Source organism: Harpia harpyja, chromosome 8 (assembly GCF_026419915.1).
Source record: "Harpia harpyja isolate bHarHar1 chromosome 8, bHarHar1 primary haplotype, whole genome shotgun sequence".
Taxonomy (NCBI): Eukaryota; Metazoa; Chordata; class Aves; order Accipitriformes; family Accipitridae; genus Harpia; species Harpia harpyja.
Genome location: NC_068947.1, coordinates 32,153,725 through 32,179,303, shown reverse-complemented (window position 1 = coordinate 32,179,303; position 25,579 = coordinate 32,153,725). Strand labels below are relative to the sequence as shown.

The 25,579-nt window shown below is 35.8% G+C and overlaps 1 protein-coding gene across 7 annotated transcripts in view; it reads left to right on the top strand.

Moving 5' to 3' along the window:
• The window catches only part of ROBO1 (roundabout guidance receptor 1), a 760,895-nt gene that overhangs the window by 464,774 nt on the left and 270,542 nt on the right, over positions 1–25,579 (top strand). For all 7 annotated transcript variants that reach the window (XM_052794285.1, XM_052794283.1, XM_052794280.1 and 4 more), the window contains one exon: positions 19,124–19,450. In XM_052794285.1, the coding sequence (XP_052650245.1) occupies positions 19,124–19,450 (327 nt within the window). The remainder of the gene's footprint in view (positions 1–19,123; positions 19,451–25,579) is intronic.

The following is a 25,579-nucleotide window of genomic DNA, read 5'->3' as shown; positions in this document are numbered from 1 at the left end:
GATTTTTATAAAGTATGCATAGTAATTTGTCAAGTTCAATCACATTATCTTTCAAACTTCTTATCTTCATTTCTCATTCATGAAATGGTGCCTTGAACATATCTTCATATGCAAGACAAAAATCTGCCATCTCTATGCAGCAATTTATTGACCTTAAAAATAGATGAGGAGGATGTACAAACAACACGTTAGTGTTTTTTTTTAAAAGATTCCCTGTTGTGAATATGTATCTGTTCTTATTTAGCTGTGTGAAGAAGTCTTTCATCTTGAGAATAGTACCTCATTTTGTAAAATTATAATGCCATCCTATCATATTTTGATTGAAAGCTCAACTTAAAAACATATTTACTTGGAGGCAGTGGGCAAGCCAGCTTTATTGTTTTGACTAAGTTATGTTTTATTTTAGTAGTGTTTACCTTTAATGATTTATAGAATTTTTAAGTTGTATGGGTTAATACTTGATTCAGAGTAGTTTCTGATGAATATGTATGGTCATATTGTCTGTGGAATTTCTTAAAGAAGTTTTTTTTTTTACTAATCACTCAGTTCAGAAGGGATAGCAATTACTTCAAATGTTTAACAATTCCTACTTTCAGTTGCTGGAATTCCACCACCCGCCCCGCTGCCTTGGTGAAATAATCCTTAGGAGCAGATTCTTTTTTCTAGGATTGAAACTTCAGTTCCTCTGGCTTACTGTCTCTAGTAGTGTACTGTCTTATCTACATCAGAAGCAATGCACTATTTACCACTACAATTTTGTCTACTCCTGCAGATTTTTTTCACCAGTAGATATTAATAGATTTCTGCCTCAAGTGGAGAGCCAGTGTGCTGTAGAGGGGGTGATAGGTATTCATAAGGAAGGGAGTCGTCTTAATGGGAGAGGGGGGGAAAGAAGATTGTACATTAGTGAAAGAGAGCAGGTAAATTGTTGGGGGGAGAGAGAATGGAGACTACAATGAGCAACACTAATAAGCATGCAAGGCTTTAGGTACTTGCATTCACAGCAGTGTTTTGTGGAGATGGCCTCTTTAGCATTATTTGTCTTTTTACTTCCTGTCCCCTGCTAATTCATTCTTGTCATTGTGAGAGCTTTTAACATAAAAGTAATGATTTTTAGCACTTCATTCTGGGCTTTATGACAGCATTAACAGCAAAATGGGGATTTTTCCGCCTGAAGTATATACCAAGAAAGGCTTTTTGTCAAGGTCAGAGATGGTCTCTACTATGGCTTGATTCTGCATGTTTATATGAGTATTCCTTTTGCAATTAATCATTGCAGATGTTTACTTAAACTAGGATGGAAGATATCTTTTTAGATCTGTTATTTTGCTTTGGAACAGTGGTTAAGTTTGTGTTTTGTTTTAGAGTTGGATTTTTGGGGATATGAGAGAGAGAGACTATAGTCTGTGTTGGCCCACCAAACTCCTGTGACTTCTCATGGAAGGAAGTAATCTAGTTAAGAAGTGTAATTAAGTGAGGCTGAAGAACTGCAATGCTGTATTTCTTCTTTTTTTTTTTTTACAGGTGGAATTTCAAAGAATTATAAGCTGATATTTTATCAAGGTCAAGGGAAGAGAGATCTTTTATATTTAGTAAATGGGGAATAGAAAACTGTATTTCATATCTCAGATTCGTTTAGCTAGTCTTGTTTAAAGATGGGCATTATTAGGTTATAAGAAGGATGGGATGATACTTGAGATACAGTGTTTACATAATATGTATGCAGCACACTAAATGTACAGCTTCCTGTTTAATCATTTACTTTATTGCTTCTAGTCATCATCACACAATATTATGTTCTTAGAACTTGACCAGTGAACCTGTATGAATGTTGGTAAATGCTTGCTGAGGTAACCCATTTGATTTGGCATGTTTGTAGGCATACTCTAATAGGGCTAGAGTTCTATGGTCAAGGGATCTAAAAAACAAACAAATAAAAACCCTCTACACTCTTTTCTCAGCAGTATATTAAGTTTCCCCACTTTCAAATCACCTTTAAGGATTTAGGCACTCGAATCCCATTGAAATGCACTGGGACTTAGTACTTTGTAGAACCTTTTTATTGCCTAAACTTGTAAATTGATGATTTCAGAATAGGTCTGTGAGCACCTTTATTTGTATTTCTTTAGCAAATAGTACTTTTAATGTGATCACAAAGGCCCAGACAGTGATGACAATTACTTTAATTAGTAAGAACAGACATGTTGAGGGTCTGTTGCATTTTTAATATGAAGTGCATTTCGAGACCTTTAGAGAAGGCTATGTACTACATGAAACACTCTCTGCAGTGTATATAAAGTGTATAGAATGACAGCTTAAATGTATATGATTATGTCATTAGAAAAAAAGACTTAAATGCTGTGTGGCTTTTTTCTAGTTTTGAGTGCTGTAGTCTTACATGTGAAAAAAGTCTTTGATTTTTTATTTTTTTAATTACTTTTTTGTACCCGATTGAAACCCAGTCTTCTTTCTGACATATTTTTCAAAGTAACTTAGGAACTCTTGTTTGATTCAACATTTTATCCTATGCTATCAATTTATCTTGAAGAAAGGTCTTCTTCCATTTACAGGTTTTTAGTAGCTAAACATTTGTACAAAAGTTGGTGTCTCTTCATGTAAATAATACAAGGTCAAAGCTGCAGTAGCTGGGCTTTAACCCAATTCCCTGTGCCTTTCTTCATCAGTTAACAGATTACTTTCTGGAGAATTACAAGTACAAACATTGAACTTTCTTGTCTCATTGATAATGCTGCATGGTCAGTTAAGAATGAATACAGCAACTAGATGAAAAATGGTCCTCTTTAAATGAGAGAAAGGCAGAGGTTTTATTTTCATTCTTAAAGCTATGTATCCTGATTTATATTTAAGAAGTTTTCAGCTTTGGCTCAGACTTTTCTGTCCATTTAAATAGAAATCTGTCCTGAATAGACTTCTGCAACATTGTTGCTAATTCATCAGCTTTTCTTTTTTAATCAAAAACCGTCTTATTCTTGTTTTAAAAAGTGGTATGGTGTCTGGATATTTTGGGAAAGCCTGTTTAACATGCCAAATATCTTTGCACAGGGAATAAAGCTACGTATCAAAGCAGTTATGAAATTGTAATGTTAACTTGTACAAACAGTTGCTTGATTGCACAATTTACAACTGTTGTTTGATTATTACTGATAATTAAATACCAATATTAAAAGAAAAAAAAACCAAAAATGAACTCCACATGTTTACTGTTCAGCAGTTAAGCTCTGTGAATCTGTGTTGTCAGCTCAACTGTTTCCCATGCTGGGACTTGTGATTTCTGGATATTCTGAGAAGTGCTTCTCGATCCTTTTAGTGTCATAGCATTGACTAAATGGCACTAAAACCAGCATGGAACCACCCACCATGTGAGATAAGGGAAGATGAAAAATAAGTTTTGATAATTTTGATTAGATTCAGCACCTAACGTATTGTTTTCAGGTTTCTGGTTTAGTTCTCCATTATTTATAGTAGTATTTCAGTAGCACTACCCAGATGTTAGTGGACTGGGCTGCTAGCAGTTTCCATGAATGGGTGGATAAATGCCTGCCTCTCTTCTGGAGTTGAAATAAGCACCCTGGTTAGAGTTAGGATCCAAAAAGGACTTAGATACCTGAAGTGGAACCGTGTCTGAAACTGCCATTCTGAAACCTCCATCGTCTGTTTCCCAATCACAGGGAAGCCTAAATGCTGCCAGACAAATTCCCCCTTCCCCTCCCCAACTTTCTGTGCCCTCTGTGTGCTTACTACTCTTCCTGTGGTCTTTAGGGAATTCAGTCCACTAATATGTTATGGAACTGTCTGTCTCAGACCTACCAGTTTGGGTTTCATAAACAAGTCACAATTGCTTTCTTCTAAAATCAGTGTTCTAGCTGCTTTATGTAAAATTCATGATTAGTCCTTGGAGCGGAGACTTCTCTATTTGCTGGACCTCACTAATTGCTGATACAGATGTGCCCCCTCATCACCTTCCTCAGATTCTTCTCAGAAAAAATATTCTTGTGTGATTTTTGAAAGAAAGGGTGTAAACACCCTGAAGACACCTGAAGTCTGTGGACTGCTTGTTCCAGGTGGAAAGAAGTGACTAATTTACCATTACTAAAGTAGCAAGGCATGAAGAAACAAGATATTTGACTTTGGCTTGGTTATGCAGTTTCACACCAAGTAGGCTAATTCTACTCCATTTTCTGCTTAGAATGTTAAAAAAAATAGTATTTTATATTGAGTCATTTTGTCTTTCCTCTGCACTCTGTAGGGCTTATATGTACCTAATAGAAAATCTTTTTGTTTGTTTGTTTATTTGTTTTTCTGCAAAGGCCAAGCATTTGGTGTTTACATATAGTGGTTTCATTTATGGGTATATCCAGAGAGGACATTGAGTGGCTTCTCACCACATCACTCTTAAGCAGAAAGAAGAACATATGGTTGAGTGACACGCAATCTTTGCTGAGAGCTTTCAGCTCTCCTTGAAACCCAATTAATTTTTCCCTGATGATAAAGCATGCGATTTGGGCTGAAATATTTTAGAGGCCTTTTTCTTCCCTCCTTCTAAGTCTTATACACCAGTTTCTTCATTTATTTCTCATTAGATTATCATTTTCAAAATTAATGAATTAACTCAATTGCTCTTTTGATGGCAATGTTTCCCAATGATGATGGTGTTCTCTGTTGAAAGATTTAAGCAATTGATGCAAATAGACTTCCTAGTCTTTCCCCAGTGTTTCCTTCCTAACAGTCATGACAGTGAGCTGTTTACCACTGTCCTTATGAAGAATTAAACAGTGTTGAGTCTGTCCTATGTAGCTTGACTACTTATAATTCACTTCTGTTTATAAAGTCCCGTAGCTCTTCCAGTGTGGTGTTCCTAATGCAGATATGCCAGCTTATAAATACTTGCAGCAATCATGAAATTATAGAAAAAATTAAGAGTGGAATTCCCACATAACGCATAGAGGACTGACAATTTGTGGTACAATCTCTCAAGAAAAGACCCATTCATTTTTAATAGACCTTTTTTTAGCACTGCTTAGCTTTTACTTTTGATCAGAACACTGAGGGAGAATTTCCTGTTTATTTAAAGTAAGATTTTTAAATAAGGACAGATTGTCATTAAAAAATCCTTTAAACTGATACATGTGCCATAATGCCTACTAATTAGTCATATAACGGTATATTAGAAAATAAAAAGATTGAGATTAGGGCTCTACCTGTAGAAAAGCGACAACTGATACCTGTTAATTTAAACCCCTAACCATGCATTTAATTCTCAGCCTTTGCAGAGGGTGCCGGTGAGCAGCTGTGAGCCTCAAGGCCTCGTGGTTCTGTCTAATTAGTCCCACTGAAGGCTTTCAGCCTATTCAGGAAGCCTTAATTTAGGTTGAGGGGGTTTGTTTCAAATAGCTGTTTACATAAAGTGGAAAAGTCTGTATATTGGTTGCCTTTTAGTGTTCAGAAACTATGCCTTACTTACATTTATGATACAAAAAGGTAGTATTGCCTTGAAAACCCTATTGCAAAAAAAGTCTGCTTAAAACCATGGATAGTCCTTTGCAAGGATGAAAATGAACAAAGCCTCTAGTTCCTTGTATCCACCTCTCAAGTCATGTTTGCTAGCCTACCTGTGCTGTAACAGAGATGGATGTAGCTACTTGAGCAGCATGAGTTTCTAGTGAGATTAATGTTAGGTGTTGGCAGTAAATGTCCCAGCCTACTTTCATCTCTTGGGAGGGGTTGAGTAAGTTCTGTGTGGAGTAACCATGGGGGGGGGGGGAAGGGGGGAGGGTGGGAGGCAGGGGTGGAGGTGGTAATTAAAACTACTCCACTTTGTTAAAAATGAGAGGAACATGCAAATTTAGTGAACAGGTGGCTTCCATGTGTAATAGGAAGTATTACCATAATCCTGAGTAGTAGGGAGTGATACTGGTACTTGAGATTAAATTTGTTTCTTTGTATGAATACAAGTAGCTTTTTTCCTCAGCATTTCTACATCCTTGTGAAATGCAGTTTAATTTGTTAGAAGGAAAACTCTAATAATCATACCTTAGAGTTTTGCAGACTGGAGAAAAATAGCTTTCCTTTGCTGAAGGAGCATATCTAATTGAATTCTTGGAATCTAGCTGCCCATTATTTATAGGTTGTTGCTGTTGTTTTTCCACTTGCCTCTTTGTACTTGTGAAAAGTACTCTTAACTTGTGAAACAAGCTTTGTGTGGAGAAGTAATCTCTTTTATTAGATCTACTGATAAAGTTGCAAAAAAAGATGGGATAGTATTTCTGGGCACACAGACTCCTCTAAGGCTTACTAATTTCTGGCAAAACCTATTTTTCTTTGCTGTTTGAACCCTGTCCCCTGTCACATACTGATTGCTGCTAGAAGTAATAATAATAATAATGATGATTTCTTTCTCTTGTTTTCAAAGAGCTATTCTCCTTTATAATTTTCAGGCTTTGTCATCATTTGCATTTCTATGTGTAAACCACACAAACCTCTGCCTGCTTGCCTGTGGTGGTGTTGTATTATGCATTATAATCTCAGATCATACAGTTCCATTCCTCTCATTTTCACTTACTGTTTTTCTTATATGTCTTGTGCAGCTCTACAGAACTCTTGCGATCTGTTTGTCTTTCCTTGCTTGTTTCTTATATTCATCTCTGCTACTTTTGACTCAGCCTCATGGTTATGTAGCACTGTGTCTTTCTCTTACCACTCCCCTCTCATTTATTTTACCATTTTTGACCTCTGAATATTGATCTCTGTTTATGTATCAGCACTCTAATCCCTTCACCAGAACCCCTTATAATAGTAATTCAAAAGCTAGTTGTTAAACTAGCTATTAAAAAATAATTATAAATTAATTAAAAAATATCCATTATAAAAACACACTCCTGACTTTTTTCTTTTGATCAAATAATTATATTTCTCTAACTTTTTCCTCATACTGTTAATAATATTCTTCACTCCCTTAAATCTTATCCTCAACAACCATAAGGTACTGCCCGTCTTGAACCTTTTTTTCATTCCATTATGGGCTTCAGTAAGCAGAGTCAACAGCATTTTTGTTTATCTGTAAAATTCTCACATTTAGCATGCTATGTAAGGTGTAAACATTGTCTTCATTAATGTTCTGGATATGTCAGAATTTGCTTTTAAGGTTGAAAATTGACTGAGGTGGGCTGCATTCTTCTAGGGATTTGTTACTAATCCTTTAAAAGGCCATTTCAAATATTTGGGTTTTGTAAAGTATAAATTACTCAGACAATTATCCTTAAAATTGTGGTTCAGTACTTTTTCTTGAAGAAGTTGTTAACTCGCCCCAAACCAGTGCTATTTAAATATCTTCCTTGAGTTAGCTTATCATATAGGACATCTCAAAAGCTTTGTTTTAAATGTTTAAATACATTTCAGGCTCCTGAACACTTAGGCTATTAGCTACAGGTTTTCTGAAGAATTCACGATGAATATTCAGGAAAATAGTCTGTTAACATCTCTCTTTACCATTTCTTTTATTAGTAAAAACCTGACTTGATAAAGTATGCTTTTTCTTTTTCTCCTTTTAATTTTATATATAGAGATGTTAAATATAATTTTCGTGCTTGAAGAGTGAAGCTAGTGTCTACAGAGTGCTTTGAAACTTAGATTTTTCTGTAACTATTTCCTTTGAGTGTTTTTTTTACTCACACATTGTGTTTTAGTATAAAATGAGATAGAAACACTAAAAGCCACATTGCTAACTGCATTTTTATATATATATATGTAGCCGTGTATATACTGTAGAATCTTCTTTTATCAAGAAGGCATGCTGTTATGTTGAGAAAATTGAGAGGATAGTTCAGCAATCTTCTAGAGATTGTAAAGTAGAAATGAAAGTCCTTTGTACTTTTCTCAGTTCCATTTATACCCATATGTTTTGTTTGGCAGAGTGTCAAACTGCTAGCTGGGGGAGTGCCGCTCATAGCAGGTACCGCGGTCTGCCTTTCCCTTCGCTCTTCCTACGGGTAACATTCAGCCTGTTGGCTGAAACATCTCCCCGTGCTCAGCTATGAGATCATGTGCTCAGCTGTGAGATCATGGAGAAATTTCACTGAGCTGCTTGTTTGTACTTCTCCACTGTGTAAAAGGGGATGTTTTCTACCACAGTCACTTTAACATAGCTCTTACAGTGAACCAATTTTTCTTCTGTATGGATCTTTAGTATTTGGATAACTGAGAAATTTTACAGTGTGCATTGGTAGAGGAGGAGTATATGGAACTGAGCAATTCCCTGTGTGGCTTTGTTTCTTGGCATCTTCCAGAAAGCTTTCCTCATAACGTGTCTCAGAGCTCAAAGTGTGAGAACTCTGGATGCAAAGATGTAGGTGATCAAGATGACTTAAGGTTTATGTAAGAGTAAATACACAAGCCTGATTAATGGCATTTCTCTAGGCCCTGTTTTTAGGAAACTTTGTGGTAGCCACTGAATGATACCAAAATCTTCACTATGGTTGTATTCAAGTTGTTGTACCATTTTCACTACAGCCAGAACTAAAATCCAGTTGGGAAGGTATAGGAGTGGCAGAGATGGTGGCTGAAATTTTTTATGATTTTTTACTCGATTTTCAGCATTCATGCTCTGGGATGGGAAATCAGACCACAGATGATAATGGCAGCATTAATTCTTCATCCCTCAGAGAAAAACTCACTGCGTGATGTTCTCCTGGGCCCATACTGTTGTACATTTAAGGAAGTCCTGGGACTTGGCTTTTTATGTGTAATGCCATTTATCTGCAGTGGGATTCAATGTTAACGTTGTAAAGTTATGCTTTATACAAAGGAGTAAGTAGAAACAATTGTAAAAGAAAAGAGCATGTGAAAGATCTCTGATTTTCAGTTTGAATTTGGAACCAAAGAAACCTTTGAAGAAACAAGAAACAAACCCAGTGGACTTTCTGGCCTGTTGAGGGACAAGAAATTCAAATACAGTCAAAGGGAAAACATTGCACAGTTGATCAGAAAAAGATGATTTTGATGGCATTGATAGGTGGAAGTTTCTTTTAGGTGAAAGTTTGTTTGCTGTTTTGGCATGTCTTTATACTGGTGAAAAATAGCAATAGAAAGATATCTTTCAGTCATCATGCAGTGAATGTCATGTTGATTGCTATGCCAAGTAACTCATGGCTTTTTAGTACAAAAATGAGCTGAAATATATTTTGAGGAGTATGCAATTAATCTGCATTTACATGGGAAGGTACAATATTTCACAGGTTCTCTGAAAATACTGTATTGGTTCTAGCTTATTGCTGCAAACAGAATAATCTCTCACTGAGTCACTGACATGTCAGTGTCCAGCACTAGCAGTGTTCTTATAAGTTCAACAGATGTTTAATTTCTAAACCAGTGGGATCATAGTTCCTTTTTCTCCTCCTCTCAGGAGGAGGTATTTATTGCTTTCCCCTGAGAGCATGTTATCTTTTATGCTTTTCATACTCATTTACTTAGCTTCATATTTGAATAAAAGTGTGTTTTGGAAAGAGGGTGGGGATAGACTGCTTTTAAATAAGTCGTTATTTGATTTTATTTTTTTAAAAAACTATTAATTATAAAATATTTTAATTTATACTGATCCATACATTTTATGTAATTGTAAACAACTCATTGAAAATAGTTTTTAATTTGGATTTAAGTTTCCATTCTTCCTTATGCAGCTAAAACATGAGTATTGTGTTACTGCAGTAATAAATTGTAACTGAAATTACCTGGCATTTTTGTAATTGTCCAAACTTAATGTTGTACAAAAAGTCAAATTGATTTAAATGGAGTGAAAGAAAGCTGTTTTAATCCAAATTTTTAACACATTAAAATAATAACAATGGAAATAAGGAAACTGAACTACTTAATAGTAATTCCTTTTAATTCCATTGTTAATCTTTTCTAAGTTATGAGCTCTGAGTAATTAAATTCAAACTTATTCCTGAGCTGACATAACCCTCCTATTAATACCTAACATTCGGATTCATGAGGGCAGTTTTGATATTTCATTCACCCTTGCATCTGAAACAAATTTATAATTGTCTTAAAAAGCAGGAATTTGGATAGGTGTTTTGGTTCCTCATATTTCTCTTCAAATCTATTTTGGAAACAAGAATAAATGGCAATATCACTTGTGTGAGATGCACCAAAATTGGCACAGGCATAAGCCTAGGAATGCTGTTGACTGTGGTGGTGTAGTACTGGGCTTCTGTTGCAGAGTTGAGGAGTGTTGCCTGATACAGCTGAGAAGAGAAAACCCTTGGCCCTATTGAGAATTGCTGTTTCTCTAGCTTCCCAATAGCCTGGTGGAAACGAGGATCCTTTTTCCCTTCTCTCAGCATCTCTCAGACATTTGAACATGCAGTTGATCAATATCAGATTCAGTCTCACAATGAATCTGGAATTGGAAATTAATTAGAAGTTGGTATTCCTAAGCACAATAGGAGGTGGCTTTGAAAAGTCTGGAAGAACGTGGGGGCAAACCATCTGATGTAATATGAAGAGAATATATTACATTTGTTTTCATGACTAAATGATTTTAAAAAAGAACAACCCAAAAAGCAGGCATGTCTTTAGATATTTTTTTATGAATGAGTATGATCATCCAGATGGATACATTGTTTTATTTGTTTGTCCGCTTAGGTAAAACTGTGGAGTAAAATAGCCTAGTGTGCTGTAATCATTTCACAAATAGGTGAAATCTTTGACACTGATGACAGACAAACCTCAAGGTGAAGTACAGTTTTTCTGCATCACTATGTCAGACATCTGAATTATCAACATAGAATAAATATTAAAATAAATTATGTAACATATTATAGATTATGTCAGTATATTAATAGAATAATACTTTATATGATGTATCTATATAATTTTGAGTCCTAGGCATTTTCACTAAATTGGCAGTTCCTTTGGTTCCTTCAGTGCAGCTCTGAGTCCTACTTCGGTTTTGGTGCACTATCATTGTTTTTCTCCAAGTTCTGTTTTCCTGTCCCAAATGGCAAACCAATGGTTCACAGCCAATGAGATACTCTTCCTGTCTGGCGTAAAACATGATTGAGGACAAGGTTCGAAGATGGAGAGGAGGAGAGCCTGACTGTCTCTTCTTTGTTTCCTGATCCTCTCTCCCTCCCTCACTGCTCAATAGAAAAGCAAGCCCTGGAAATGGCAATTCTCATGTGACTCGCACCAACTCTGCCCCCACACCTTCCCATTTACTGTGTCTGTTTTTTCTTCTCAGGTGTGCCAGTGAAGCTGCTGACAACAGATCAGAGCTCTCAGGCCTTCCTTTGTAGGGAACATGACCTGTCAGGGAAGAAAAAGGCAGCAGTGATTGCTCTGAGCTGTCCCAGATGTTCCTACCATGTCCCAACTCCTCTGTTTAACCAGCGATCATTTCTAGTATCTTTTCAGCTCTGTTATCCACAAAATTATCCAATTATCATCAAATCCTATCACTTTAGTATAGTTCAAGTATCTGTTTCCCTAGTAGTCTTCCAGTCACTCTTTACTTTGGCTCTACCTAATATATACAGCCTTTTCATCATCCTTTGCCACCTCTTTTTCCCCAGCCGTGCTTTTTACACTCTTGACTGCGATTCCAGGGTCTGTGCAGAGTTCACCATGTCACAGTCTTCTCTGTGTTCCCCCTGTACGTGCCTGACCCCATTGCTTCACTCATCCTGCAATTTGGCATGATCATCTCCAGGCAGTTCGTCATTGCCAGGTTGTCACATCCAAATCGCCAAAGATGAGCTTGCCTTCAGATGCATCTCAGCCGTTCTCCGTCTTGTTGTTGTGCACTTCTTCTCGATATCATCCTAGTGTAGAAAATATCTGCCAGCATTACTCCAGCCATTTCAAAGACAACATGAGTAATGAAGTAGGCTTTATTACCATTGTGTTTTTTTTTTTTTCGTGAATATAGTGTGATTGCTCACTGGGTCATAGTTGGTTTTGCATTATTCATGAAAAAATTCTGTAATTTCATTAATGTTTTCTTTAAGGGAAAAAGCTATTCCCAACTTAGCAATTTGGTGTGGGATATTGTAATTTTTATTACGTGAGGTTTGGTTTCAAAAGTCGTTTGAATAGTGGATACTGCTATCTCAGGCTATTCCAGTATCCACTTCAGTCAGGTGAGATAAATACCTTATCAGAAAGCAGAACTGAGGGAAAGAAAAAATAACACTTTCTTACACTGGGAACGTTACCTACTGCCTGAGGTTTTATGTAAATGTCAGCATCTCACATAGCTCAATATAAATATTATTATTTTAAATTTATATTCTAGCTAATTTAATGAATAACCAGGTCAGGACTTATTTATGCTAACTGCTGGACAAACCAGTAGCATGTGTTCATGTAACAAAGATTGACTGTAAAGCTATGTCTCTTGAAAATAAACGGTTTGTTCAAGAGCACTTTTGAAGAGTTGTATTTAATTTGGGGTTAAGAAACTAAAGCATGACTCTTAACTGTTGCCGCTTTCAGCTTCTTTGTTAAAAGTGATTATTTCAGAGAGCTAGTCTCTCAGCATCTCCTGGGAAATATATCTTTAGGTATTAAAACAAAGACTCAGTGTTAATATCTGTGCAGTACAGTACCTGCCAATATTTTTTGTTTTTTTTCATTCCCACCAGGCAGACTATTTAAATAACTATAAGATGCTGTACATCTTTCCAGAAGTCTTTTTGCCTAAAAATGTATGGCTTTTTCCAACCTAATCATGTATGTCCAAAATTACTGCAGAATAAGGAACAGAAACAAACTGTTTAAGCCAATGTGATGTATTAATGTTTTTTATTTTTCTCCCTTGTTTATTTAGCTTATTGCTATAATACTTCTAACTCCTGTTCAGTTGTCCAGGACATGAGTATTGTGTAAATTGAATGTCTATAGCTTCCAACGTTTGGGTTACATCTTCTTCTGGTATAAGAGCCAGGCACAAGATCAGTCTGGATTTAAGGCATTTTTTAGTACAGGTCCCATTTAATCTCTTGTTTCAGAGAGAGAGGCAGACGTGTCTTAAAACTCCAGGCTCTCTGTGGTTATTCTAGGTTTTTTCCAGTCATAAGTGTACAGTAAATTATTGGTTTCTGACATCTCCTGGTAGTGTGGTAGCCATGACAGAAACGTAATTCTAATTCATGGTGTCTTAGCAATGTAAAATACTTCAAGGTTAACTTTTGAAGTGGGGAAAATGTTTTGTGGGTGCCTACAACTTAAGTTTAAAAGCCATGGCCCACAAAATTTCTTTTTATATTTTATAATCAGACTTTGTATTTAAAGTACAACTTGCTTTACCCAGAAATACCCCTTAGTAACAGAAATAATGAAAAAGAATGTTTATTAATAATTTCATCTCTCATTAGCAGCAGGAACTCCAACAGCAATTAAAGGAGGGAAACAAAAAAGTTCCTTGGCATAATGGTGTAAACTGAAAAAAGAACAACTTCTTTTTCAGGGAATATTGCAGTGGTTTCATGGTAGGAATGATCAGTTAGTGTTTGGTGCTTTTCTTTTTAGTTACATCTTGCTCGCCTGTTTTCCATTGTGTGCTTAGAAAAAGAAATGGAGATTTTGCTCTTCTTTGGAAACACGTAGGGGAATTGCAGGTTCTATTGATCCGAAGTGAGAGCCTTGCTTGTCACATTTTATGGTATCTAAGTTATTGGAAAGAACTGGACCTATTCCCAGATCAGTATTTGGAACCATTAAACACATCTTAAAATGCATTTCAATAAACCTGTAGTCCTGGGTGGGCATTAATCAACTGATATAACAGTGCTGTATGTTCCAAATATTCATTTTTCTCCTTAGTGTACAAATACTGGCTCACTTACAGGACTGTAACACCTCCATCGTCTGACATTTTTGTTCATAAAGGTGGCATCCTTTTAAAGTAGCTATGGAAATGTTCACAGTTCTGACTGTGCAAAGTAATGGCAAGAATTAGGTAAAAAGCATAACTTTATTTTTTTCTACACTATATGTTCAACGCTCAGAGGTGAACAGCTGTTGTAAATAAAACTCTCTATGCAAAGACCTACTTTTTGAGTCCAAAGTGATACAATGACCAATGCTATTCTCAAATCAGTGTTTCAGAAATATCAGTTAAATTTAGTTTTGGCTCTTGGGCTTTATGCCAAAGTAGAATTAAAAAAAATTAAATTTCTGTTCTTACGCAGTTTACTGTTTTGGGAAAATCCAAATAGGCACAGCATTATTAGCTTCATTAATTACTTCATGTCTTTGGTTATGGAGGGAAGACTGCAACACCTGTAAAGGAATTTTCAAAATAGTTGCTTTTTAATATGCACTATTCTTGCAGGCTACAAGGCTCAGGAAATCAGATGGTTTTTTTAGGCTGAACAAGGGTAGTATATGAAGAATAAGAATATTTAAAAATTGGAGAAGTTGAGAGAAAGTAAGTGAATGGGATAAGATCTCTGTGGGTCTTTCTTGTTCTGCTTTTCCTTGAAAATTATTTGTTGTCTGTGAGAACAGGTAAACCCAATACATTAGGTTAGCTGCATGTCTTGGGGCAGAAAAGCCACTTTCAGAAAAATGCTTTGATTTTTTTTTTTCCTTTTAGTTATTTTTCCCCCTGTAACTTGATGTGACATTACTTTGCAGTGTGTGTTTGAAATAGTATTCAAGTCTTCTTGCCTCTTAAGTGTGTATGGTTTGGGTTTTCCATGTTGAAAAAGGATGAACTCAAACTAGATTTAAGGCAAGGAAAAGGTTGAGCGCATGTTACGTGGGAAAAACCAGATGAGATTAGTTTGTTGACTTCTAACAGCAACAAGAACACAAAATCCAAGAGGATAGTAAAAAAGGAAGAGGTTGCAATCTGCATGTCAAAGGGATAAAATCCCAAGAAGTGTGTGGAGAGCTCTGAATTAAAGGGCAACTCAAGCACAGGAAGAATGAGGCATTTACTATTCAGGGATATGTTTAACCTGAGGATTGAAGAAAGATTTCTAACCACTAGAGCAAGAAGAACATCATACAGAACATCTTTCCAGTCAACATAAACAAAACCACAAAAAAATACCCCCCACTTTCTCTAAAGTTTCTGAAAGGGTTTAAGTTGTATGTAGTAGAGACACTGGGGAATTGGGAACGCTTTTATGTTCTGATGAAATGTAATTGTTTGCAAGAATCACCCAACACTGATTTTAAACCTGTGGTTTGGTTTTGTTAGCATTTTACTAATAACTTTGATAGCAGTTAGGCCTGTTACTCAGCTCTTATGTTACAATGTAAAACATTTCAGTAAAAGAAAAAGAGAGGAAATCTTGTGCTTTGAAAATCAGTGTTAAATGCTGTACTTGTGAAATGGAAAAGAAATGGAGCCAAGAGTATACTGGCTTTCTGGCACTTGGCTAAAGACACAGTCTGTCATGCAGCATTTTTATAGGACATGGGATAAAATACTATTTAGATATATAGACCTTGGGAAATCAGGTTTTCCATATCCATCTGAGCTGAAGTTTAGATTGACGGTAGATATGGTCTTGATTTTTTAACTGTCTTAAGCTGCATGGTTCAAATTTGAGGCACTTGGTTCCAGTAGCACGGAACTTTTTTGTTTTCCCTCTAAAGGAGAACAGCCCGTTGTTTGTACCCCTAATACCAGCAACTTTCTAATTTAAAGACATTCTCTGCTATTTTTCAAGACATTATATTTGTATATGCTACCAACAGGAAGTTTTAAGGTGGGAATAAAGGCAAATCTTGCCCCTATGAGTTTAACGTTCATCTAATGCTAGCTTTCTTTGAATCTTCACATCTGTTTATTTCAGTGTTTGAATTCTTGTAAAAATAGTTGTGGCATAGTCCAAGAAACTGGAAACATGATTTCACATAATTGTTCTTTTAAGTAGCAGCATGAAGCAATTAGTATGGCATAGTTTAATTGGTAGCATCCTGTTGACTTTTTATGAAAGACTTGAATTATCATAAAAGCAGAGAACACAAGTTGGTTAATTCCTATAACCCAGTGCTGTCATCTTTGGGGGAAAGAAAAAGCAGCTCTGTTGTATATTTAATGGCAGATCCAGTGTGTAATAGGTGTTTTGCTTCTATTTTTTTTTTTACCAAACGTCCCCTTGGGAAGGATTTTTGACAGGAAAATTACAGGATTGGTGCCCACTGTGAGATTTATGTTGATAATTGAGGCTGCTGCTTCTCAATAAAACGTAAATGCAGCTTAAATAACTAGGCTAAAAGGAAAGAAAAATTTTAAATAAAAATAAAAATGTGTAGATACATAGAAAGATTGTAACTTGGTTGTCAAGGCCATTATACTCCTCAGGCAGTTGTCACTAAATCTGTGGTTAATTCTTACTATGTGCCAGTCAACTACTCGTGCAACTTTTGTCCCTTTCTGCTTTAAGCAGTTTGAAGAAATTTTCTAGAGAAATGATACTTTATAAAATACTAGGATAAAAAAAAAAATTAATGGACATTTCTGTTATTTTAACACCTCTAATGTTACCCTGCTAAGAAATTCAAAAAGTATATGAGCATTCCTGGAGTTTCCTGAGGACTTTTTTCCCCCTAAGAGTTTTGAGTCTCAGTTTTCAAGAAAGTTTAGAGTTCAGTCTTTAAGCTTTCATTCTGTACAGTACCTGAAGTTAGCGTACAGTCACTTGAATGTCAGTATGGAAAGTGTGCATTACAGTATGTCCAAACCTGGTATTTCATTTATTTGTGGTCTGGGCCGGGCTGAGAGAAACAATAGGAGGCTTGTACTATATTGTATGCTGGTTGGCTAGGATTATCTGTGAAAATACAAACGTGATGCATACTAGCATGTGCGCAAACTTTGTTTTCTAAAACAGTTCTTAGCTCTATTTAAACGTTTTACATTGAACTTGGCTTTTTATATTTCCGGAGTGACTTATAACAATTGATTTTAGCTCTCTAATCCTTTGTTTCTGTGCCTTTCCTTGTGAATTATACAAGTGAGTAAAAGTATAAACAAAATAAGTTTTTTATACTTGTTTAGGCATTTTTGCCTCGGAAAGAGAGATCTAAAATTGGTCACCCCAATTGTGAGGGCAGCATTATTGCATGAGGGGATTTTCACAAAAGCTGTGTAAAAGTTCAGGATAAGTAGACACAAATATATTGCAATATATATATTGCAATGACTGAGATGTGCTCTCAGGGCAAACAGAAGTGAATTAGAGGGTATTTTAGCTACTGCAAAAGAGCAGTGCTGGTTGGCACAATTTTCTTTTCTTGTACTTTTAGCTCTCCTCTCACTGGATTTGGCCTGTGTCCTGCCTCTAGGAGGTGCAGCTCAAAATCTTGCTTAGAGTGATACACAGGGCTGGGCTGCACAGTGGTGTGTAGCCAGCAAAAGGATTCAGGAATTTCCTGGCTTCTGTTCTGTCTGCCCGTACTTTAGTTTTCATGTTTCAGGTTGTTCTTGAAGGTAAAAGTGAATGTCAAATATAATTACTTGTTTGCTTTAGGTACTACAAAATCTTGCAATATTGCGAATATCCAAACTGAAATCCGCAAATTAGATAAATGACAAAATATTTCTTATAATTTAGGAATATAGTCCTAAGTACAATACTACTTATATTATCTTTCCTCAAAGTACTAAAGAGTAGGTTTAGTGCTGTTTGAGTTATTTTGTATTTAATGATCAGTAATGTTCATATAAAACTCTTTTCTTTTACTGCATACAGAATACAAACCTATTTCAATGTAGCCAAGCCATATTGCCAGAGATTTGGGAATGTGTGGTTAGTGCTAGCTGATTAGTGTAACATTTAATTTGCATTGATTATCTTGAGGTGAAAGAAATGTGAAATAAAATTCAGATGAAAATCCTACATTTTAGAATATTTTAATTTATATTTTATATATACATATAAAATATATATTATACACACACATATAGTATGTATTGAAAACAGAGCTGTCTCTGGGACTCTATTCCTTGTCTCCTTCCCTTTTTCCATATCATTTATGGTCTATTAACCTGCAGTGAATAGATCTTGTATTTCTTTCTGGTGCTTCATAGCTGTTCAAAACCCATGTTATCAATGTTAATAAAGGATCCTGGCATCTAAAATTTTAACAATCAGGAATTAATGACTCAAGAGACTAACTTTATCCATGACAAAGTTGTGTATCAAGAAAGAGAGAAATAAGGAAAATGGTAATTTGAAATTGAGTCAACAACTTAAAACCCTGAAAGTTTTGGTAGCTGCTTATTCCTAATTTGGAATTTCTGGGCACCCAGTTGGTTGCCGTGTTCTTCTATGGTATACATCTGTCCAGACTATTATAGGTTTTTTCATGCAAATTGTCAGCTTGCAGTTTGGATTGGTTTGAAATTGAATACTTTTCTAGAAGAGTATCTTGTTTGCTTGTAACTTTTATCCCTGATACTGTTGTCTCGTGTTGTATCAGTGTTCTAGACTGGAGACAGTAAAAATTTTTATGATGTAAAACACTCTAATTTTCCCTGACACAAGAGGTGTAAGAAGTACTCAGGCACTCCATGCATTTGTGCCTCTGTGGTACTGCTTAACAAGTGACTAGGAGGAGCTGATAGTGCAAGTAAAACAGAGCAGCTTTGTGGGTGCTGGAGATGTTAGACTTACTCTGCAGACATTGCATGAATTAATGGGCTTTCCAAAAGGCTGAATGATGTTGACTATGACTTTGTGTTATGAATTACAGCAGTACCAGTTTTGCTGGTAGAGGTGGTCTGCTGTCTGTAGAGTATCTGTAGGACTAGTTTTTCATAACTACGTATACAAATGCATGTATGTATAAATTTATATACGTGAACAGATCAATATAAAAATGGATGTGATTTAGGAGCATGGCAGTTTAGTTCACTAATACACGTGGCCTGTTAAAAAAATGGTTTTGAATGTATTCACTTGGGAGAACCTTGCACACAATGAAGTGCATTAAGGGTTTTTTTTTTTTCACTTTAAGGTGATGTTAATAGGTGTTCTTATTAAATCCTGTTCTATGGGGTAATGGTTAAGTAGTTTTATTGCAAAACACAGTGACTGTACCTGGCAACAATCTCCTAAGATAACTTTGCCGTTTTATCTTGCAGGCTCCCGTCTTCGGCAAGAAGATTTCCCACCTCGAATTGTCGAACACCCTTCTGATCTAATTGTTTCCAAAGGAGAACCGGCAACTTTAAACTGTAAAGCAGAAGGAAGGCCGACCCCCACCATTGAGTGGTACAAGGGAGGGGAAAGAGTAGAAACGGACAAGGATGATCCACGCTCCCACCGCATGCTGCTGCCCAGCGGATCTTTATTTTTCTTACGCATAGTCCATGGGCGCAAGAGTAGGCCAGATGAAGGGGTCTACATCTGCGTGGCGAGGAATTACCTTGGGGAAGCTGTAAGTCATAATGCATCGCTGGAGGTGGCAAGTAAGTGTATCTTTTTTTTTTCACTCTTTGGTAACAGCCGCTTGCTTGATCTTATCTGAAGATAAAAAAAAAAAAAAAAGTGTGAGCTGCCTCTGAGGCATTTACTTAGAAGCAATGAAGGAATTATATGGTTAATTATTATTATTATTATTACAGAGATAGGAAAATAGAAAAATAGTCAGAAGAGGTATCATATCACTTTAGAAATTTAGACATTTCTGTGCATTCTCACTACTTTTATGCTTCCATGCAATTATGATTACTTACTGTTTGTTAGATTTTGTATACTTAATTTCAATTTATAGATTTTTTTTGTCTCCAGATAACCATGCAAAACACAATGTGTAACAGGAGGCAGGATAGCCAGGATTTGATCTAATAGGGTACATTTGAAATTGTTGCACAAACACTAGAAAAAATAATGGCAGATTTAGAAACACATTTTTTTTTTTCCTGTAAAAGAAGTTGCCCGCAAATTATATCTTGATTTCTAAGTATTTGGCCAACGGAAGGAGCAGTCAAGTATGTTCACATCACTTTGTAATGCTTATCTCTTCCTGTATACCCTTTAAACTGTACTTATTTTAGAGGAAGAGAGCGTACATGAAAGCATTTTAAGCATTCATATGTAGGGCCAAGTGTAGGTCAAAAAATATCAATTTTTGGGTACTGAAGTATGAGAGGAAACCTTGCAATTCAAAAGTTAGGTATCTATTTTAAGTTGCTTTTACAAGCTTCCTTTGTAATCTATAGCAATTCATCTGGTGTCGCGTTGAAGAGCTAGCATAGAACTGCGTGAGTCACTCTCTGAAAACACTGATCTCTCTGTTGGCTAAACAATTCATGTTGTTAACTAGCTCTGATGAGGCTTCTAACTTTTAGATAAGTTAAATGCCACTGTTGGTATATAGGTGTAGAAGAAGGGCAAGATTTCACAACTCTCACAGAAGGCAAAGGAAATAGGCTATAAATTTGTGCATTTACTTGACCCCTTTGCTTAGTCTCGCTCACATTCACAGACAATCCCAAGGACTTTCATAATTCTTACACCAGAAGGATCTTGAGCATCACATGTAATACAGTAAATACACATGAATAAGAACTATGACTGTACTGTTTCTTTGTTATCGCTTTTAGTGATAAAAATAATCAGTGTCTGGCTAGCTGGAAGTGTGCTTATCCAGTAAATGTATAACCTGTTAAAATAATCTGTTGATTGGTTACTCCCAAATGTTATATCCAGTATCTTGTAGGTGTAATTTTGAGCGGGTGTTAATGTTTAAGAGACATTGATATTTATCTAATTTCTGCTGTTTATAACACTGCTCATTGATTCTTAAAATGAGTTTTAATGTCAAAGCAGCATGGACAGCTGTGCTTATTTCATGTTCTTGTGGTTTGTGATGTACCTTGAAGTAACGTTCGACATGCATGTAGTGTTTCTGTGTCTTCCATAATTTTTCATCAGAATCCAGAAACATGAGGTAGGCTTCAGTGGTCAGTACACTATGGCATACATCAATTCAACTGGTATATAGTTGCTCAATATGTGAGTCACCCCTGCCTCAAGTCATCTTCATGTGATTCTAGTAGAGTCTAACTGACAGGGTCTGAATGCAAAACATTGGTATTGCCACAAATGTTTTTTTAAGAGCCTCTGCCAACACTTAGATAAAAAAATGAAGGATTAGTATCTTCTTAAAGGGGTTCAAATGTATACCACCTAACAATAGTATAGCATTAAACTGTTAATCCAGCTCAAAGTTGCCCTCGTACCGAGGGCTAGTGTCAGAAAATAAACACCAACAATGCGATAAGGGGGAAAAAAAAATCATAATCTGTATTTGGAAATAAGATTTGTAGGTGTAATGGTATACAGTTTTAATTGTATACCAGGAGAATATAGACAAAGAATTTTAACAGAAAAGGTTATGATTTTAATAGAAAAGGTAGTGATGTGACATTGCAAAAGCACCAAAACACTTAAAATAGCACAGAAGAGGTGAGGAACAAGGGAAGAGTTGAAGGCTGGTGGAATAAAGTTGCATTAAATTAAAAATCTGTGCATTATAGCTGTAACACTATTGTCATTATGAACTGTAGGTACATTCACAGTAGATTGCTGCAAATCAGCAAACTGTTTTGATTAGCTTCTTAGTACACCTGTTTTGAGAACCACAGTATTTACATTTGTATACATGTAGTCATATACAATTGCTGTTTTAGAAATCCTTCTGTTATAGTTTAATTTTTGTATGTTTACAGAGTAAAATTGCCTTTATTTGGTTTCCATTTACAAAGTACAGAAGATCATTTAGAGTACTCATTTGGTTATATGCTTTGATGCTGCAATTTTAACCAAAAAACTTTTGTGAAACATAGGAAACGGAAGCGTGATTTGCACTGTAATGGCTAGCTCTTACTGGAAGAAGCAGCTCCTGTCTGCACCAGTTTGTTTCATAACGTGATAGGGAATTTATCACAACATTTTCTTCCATCCACAACCTCTTACAGTTACAACTTCAATTAGGTGATGTTCCTTCACTGTTCAATGGATGTGTAGATTTGACTTAAGATTCAGGTTAATACTAAAAATAAATTTTCAAGTCTGTTATTGCTTCATGCAGATCAATTTTTTTTTTTTTTAAGCAGTTCCAATGCTCGTCTCTGAGATAGTCCACAAAGAGAACTTGTTGCCTATGTAATAAGGTGGGCATCTTCTTTAAGTATGCTGTGCATAGGTTCCTCACTTGGAAAGAAGGAAATGTAGAGGAATTTCAAATCTACAAAAATTTCAGAAGTGCACTATATTAAAAGGTGTTTTATCTTCTTCAATACCTGTGTATTTTAAGAACTTTAAAAATAGTTTTAGATGTGATTGCCACAATGGGGGAGAGTAAAATCCTAAACCATAAAATTGCAGAGTTTTCTCTCTGCTTTGTCCCTTTCTGTTCATCAGCATTTCTTTGGTGACTTGACTGAGGTGTACATGCCATTTTATCCAAAGGATGCTGCATTTTCTTCCACTGATATGTATCTTAGTCATGAGAGTGTTAGTCCTCAATACCATTGAACACAATCTAAATACCATTTAGTATCAGCAAATTGAATTAAGTTGCTTATTCAATCTCTGCCTCTTGTGGCGTTTCCAAAATGTTTTAAGATCCCATGTGTCTACTCATAGCATTGAGGATTTGTTATATCGTCTCCTGGTTTTTTATATATATAAAAATATTTTCTGCAGCTATATTTCCTGCAGTTTCTGTGGTTATTTCCTTGAAACTATCTCTGTCCCCAGAAAAAGCCTTAAAAACAAGACGATCCTTCTGGCTGGTGAAGAGTGGTATCTTTCTTAAATCTATGAAACGAGTACTTGAACCCCCACTGACTATATTCTGTTTGATTATGTTTCAGGGACTGTAACTTCCCTAGTCAAATAGCTAGCCACTTGATGTTTCAAAAATTAAAATCTCTCAGACACTTTAGAGACCAGTAAAACTATTCTAAGCTACACAGCCATGTGCAAAGTAGCTTTGTAATTTAATATTACATGACATTTTCTGTGTAATTTAGATCTGTAAGATCTTCATAAATGGGAAGGATATAAATTTGCCTAAATAGGAACTCAGTAGAAAGCTGAACTACAAGTCAATTAAATAAAAGATGTAACTCCTGTTTAATTGGGGGATTTTGACTGGTTTCATCTGTGTTTGAAACGTTATTCCCACAAAATTTCTAAAATGGAGACTTGCTGTATGTGTTCAAACTTAATTTGCAGCAGAATGAAGTTTCAGTAGGGTAGCCCAGAAAGGGTGTGTGATGGGATAATCAGATAACAGTCTGTAGTCATCCTTTAGACTTACTGCTGCTACAAGTCCATTTGCCTCCCTCTTCTTGACTTCCTGAACTCACCATTTTGATCACTGGGGACCTACTTAAATTAGCTCCATGTTTCGTTTTTGAGGAATGTGACTGGTTTTGGATTACTGCCTACCAGTGACACATTCTCCGGTGGTGAAAGGTCCTAAAGAACGTGAAAAAGGGCAGGTGCCTGTCAGAATGAAACTGGGTAATTCTCTCTAAATGTCAGTTTTTAAAGCTGAGAGCACAAAATGAAACCATGCTTGATCCTCAGAGTAAGAGCTGGATACTATTTTGGGTATCACATAAACAGTTGGGAAACAGAAGTCATTTTTCACAGTAGAGAAATAGAAGCAGTTTTGGAAAAGTGCAAAGTTACCATTAGCAAACTGGAAGGTGGCTGCAGCTACTTCGTATGCTTCAATCTCTCAGGTTTGTCTGCTGAATGGATGCACCTGATCAAGACCAAATTCAGTTATTGGTGTGTGATAGTTTGATTCAGTTTTTAATTTTTTCTCTGGTTTTCCGTCAGCTACTTCTTTTTGAGGAAAATTGTATCTCTGAATCTCAGGGGTCTCTGTTATATAGCATTATGTAGAAACCTACCTGTGTCAGTAATGGCAGCAATAGCTGCAGCAGTATGTTAATCTGTCTTTCTCTAAAGTTTTTGAGAATGTTAAGAAAAATCAAATGCAAATGAAGTTGGTTATGTTTGCTGGTCAGTGGCTTTGTGAATCTTTATTTCAAATCATGTTTCTCTGAGAGAAACTTACCTTGGTTTTGCCATGAAAGTTCTAGGGTAACTTTTATCACAATGTTTCTATTTTCCATTGATAGATGGATTTGCTTCTCAAGAGCAATGCTTTTGCAAAAGGATTTGTAAAGTACACACACATGTATGTTACCTCTAACCTCAGTAACAGGATATTTTACACTAAGCAAGCTGCTGTGTATAAAAGTTTGCACACATTTGTTTTCCATTTATAATGTATAATACTCCAAATACTTTCTACATCAGATCCCAGGAACATCCCAGTTATAGACTTGCTATACTGTGACTTTAAAAACAAACAAACAAAAAACTTGACATAGCACAGGATTGATATAAAAGATGAGTTAACAGCTCTGTCTGCTCTGTGGTTCTAAAACAGTGATACCCTTCTCACAATGAAAAGTGGTATTTCTTTATGTATTGTTTTCATTGTATGTTCAGTCTGTGTGGTGTTAGGCTACATTAGCAAACTTGCCCTTCCAACTGCCATTGTACAGCATCAAAGTTTTAAGCCAAGCTGAAATCAATGAACAAATATGCAGATTCTGTTACTTGAGCTGTTAATGTCTTGCTGATAAACAAGTGACTTAATTCGAATACTTATATGCATATATAACAAAGACAAATCTCAGTTTTACAGGAATCTCACTAACGTCCTACGTACATATAAAAAAAAAAAATAGTGAAGCTATACCATTGCTTACCACAGCCAATGGCATTAACAGAAGTTGCTTGAGGCGTAGAAGATTTTAATGTTGCTAATGCATCTTTAAACTTACCATTTATCAATGGTAGGTTTACCTTGAACCTGACACTTTCAACGCTTGTTGCAACTGCGTAGTAAGCCTGGATTATTATAAGCTGCTTCTGAAGCATATTTTACCAAAAACGTAACATCATTTAGGAGAAAATTTTGCAATGAGGTTGAAGTTGCATGCAAATGTGCTGCTTTTTATAATGTAGTTATCGCTGCTTGAGGAAAGCAAGAACAATTATTTTAGCTACTTTTACAAGTTTGTGTATATTACTTTCCTCTGTCATTACAGTCAGTTGAAGAACACTGAGAGTTTGAATGTCAATGTAGTACTTGAAGTCCCCTGCCTAATTTTCGAAGGTGCATAGAGCCTTATTTTTACTCTTTTTAGATACTCATTTTCTTTTACTACCAACTCCCTGGTAACTGTGGAACTGAAGTCATTTATTAGTACAACTAGGAAATCCCACTAAATGCCACTGCTAGGAAAACTAGTTGTCCTAGTGAGACTTAAAAATGAATGAGAAAATGTGGAGAAACTAAAAAATAATTTCTTTGAAACTTACTGTCATATTTCTAGGTGCTAGTGCGTGTGTTTGCATGCACATGCACTCTCTTAAGCATAGCAGTATTGCATCTCTGAAAGTTTGAGAAGTGAACCTTGTACTTTTTTCTTTCTATTTTTTTCATTAGATGAAAATGATGTTGTCACATACTGAGTTAGACCTAATGAGAATAGCAG